General features: G+C 36.8%; 1 protein-coding gene across 1 annotated transcript; it reads right to left on the bottom strand.

Annotated features, from left to right (window-relative positions):
- Positions 1-357: 357 nt before the first annotated feature.
- LOC149262069 (uncharacterized) lies at positions 358-863 on the bottom strand. The gene has a single exon (XM_089383218.1). The coding sequence runs from the start codon at positions 812-814 to the stop codon at positions 557-559; it is 258 nt and encodes an 85-aa protein (XP_089239344.1). The 5' UTR covers positions 815-863; the 3' UTR covers positions 358-556.
- Positions 864-1,567: the final 704 nt, after the last annotated feature.

Raw genomic sequence — 1,567 nt, 5'->3', positions numbered from 1 at the left:
CAAATCTTTTTATGGTTTAAAAATCATTATATAAAATTTATATATAAAATTGATTAATTTAATGGGTGAAGTCCTATTGTTAAGTATTTAGCAGGAAGTCATTTGTTCAAATTTCTTGGACGCCCTTAAGATTAGGCTATGCTAGTCTGCAGAAAGAATTATAATCACAAATTACTCAACAAAGAAAGAAACATTGAATCACAAATTACTCAACAAAGAAAGAGATAATGATGATCAACCATCCTGTTCACAGGAAATTCAAATCCTACATTTAGGGATCACACTTTAACCTCTCTACACATGCATTCCAGCCATGGAAAACAAATAAATTCACCAAACCAAACCAACAAATTCATATGTTGTACAAATAAAATGACATTTTATTCCAATTCAGTCACAGATTTACATAAACACCACAAAGGAAACATCACACTTGTTTCCCTCTCCGTATTCAACCCCCAAACAGAAAACAGAAATTTCAGAGATTTACAGAAAAATATGTACAGATCAGGCTGGGAAACACACCCACACGCTGAGAATCGAACCGATAACTCATTCATTGGGCTTCTTCTTCCTCATCATCATCCCTATCCACGTAGTTGGGGTCCTTCTTGTCAAGGGCAGGCTGAGAGTAAGGGAGGTCAGAGGATCGAATCCCGCCCCAGGTAAACTTCCCGCCATTGCCTCCCTTCTTGGGCGAACCGTCGATGCCGCTGGCCGATCTCCTATCCAGACGCTCGATCCCCTTTTTCACATCGCGAGATCTGAAATAATCGTCCGCTCTCTTCTGCATTTTTGCCCTCACAGTCGCCATTTTCACTCAAAACTTGCGGCCGAGAATTGGATCGTTCTGCGGCTGCCTTTAATTAGAATGCCAGCCAATGCGATCGTTCTAACGTGTCAAAGGGATAAGGATGGAAGAGTAGTCTATCTGGACGGATGTGTATTGACTATAAATTGGAGTTTATTTTGTTGAAAGGGTTTTTGCACAAATCCGCCTGAATATCAAAACCCAGCGGAAAAGTGTCTCCGTTCAATGTTTTTTTGGGAGGTTGTGCAAGGCAGTTAAGTCAACATGAACATGCATAGATCTAGAAAAGAAAAGGAGTTGTTTATAATGTTATTTTTTGGAGATTTTGGTGACGGAATGGGGCGGAAGAAATTGAGGTTAAATCTTGATTTGGATTCAGCACCCTGAAAAATCTTTGGGACGCCTTGATTGTGCAGAAACTAGCTATCAAACTTGCGATTCCAATAAATTGCTGCCGGATTTTGACCGGAAAGACTTCCAAAAAGTCCCATTATAGACAACTACAAAAGAAAATGGACTTCATCCCCCAAGGCATATTGAATGTCAAGGAAGGAATCCCAAGTTTTATGGCAATTATGTTAGTGGATTTTGGATAATATGTAGTGTTTTTTCGGATAATTTAAATTTGATATTTGAATTTATTAAATAATTAATATAGTTATATAAATTATATGATTATTAAATGTTAATAAATATTAAAAATTAGAGGTTTTTAAGTGTGATTTAAAAAAAAAAAATTGGATTTATTTGTTTTAG

This window comes from Pinus tabuliformis, chromosome 6 (assembly GCF_031772625.1).
Source record: "Pinus tabuliformis cultivar Carrire ecotype Pingquan chromosome 6, CPIR1, whole genome shotgun sequence".
NCBI classification, from domain to species: Eukaryota; Viridiplantae; Streptophyta; class Pinopsida; order Pinales; family Pinaceae; genus Pinus; species Pinus tabuliformis.
The sequence above is the reverse complement of the archived record's forward strand: the minus strand, read 5'-3'. Positions and strand labels throughout refer to the sequence as shown.

Bases quoted from the DNA above. Each gene is read 5' to 3' on its own strand.
- LOC149262069 (XM_089383218.1), bottom strand. From the start codon at position 814: ATGGCGACTGTGAGGGCAAAAATGCAGAAGAGAGCGGACGATTATTTC.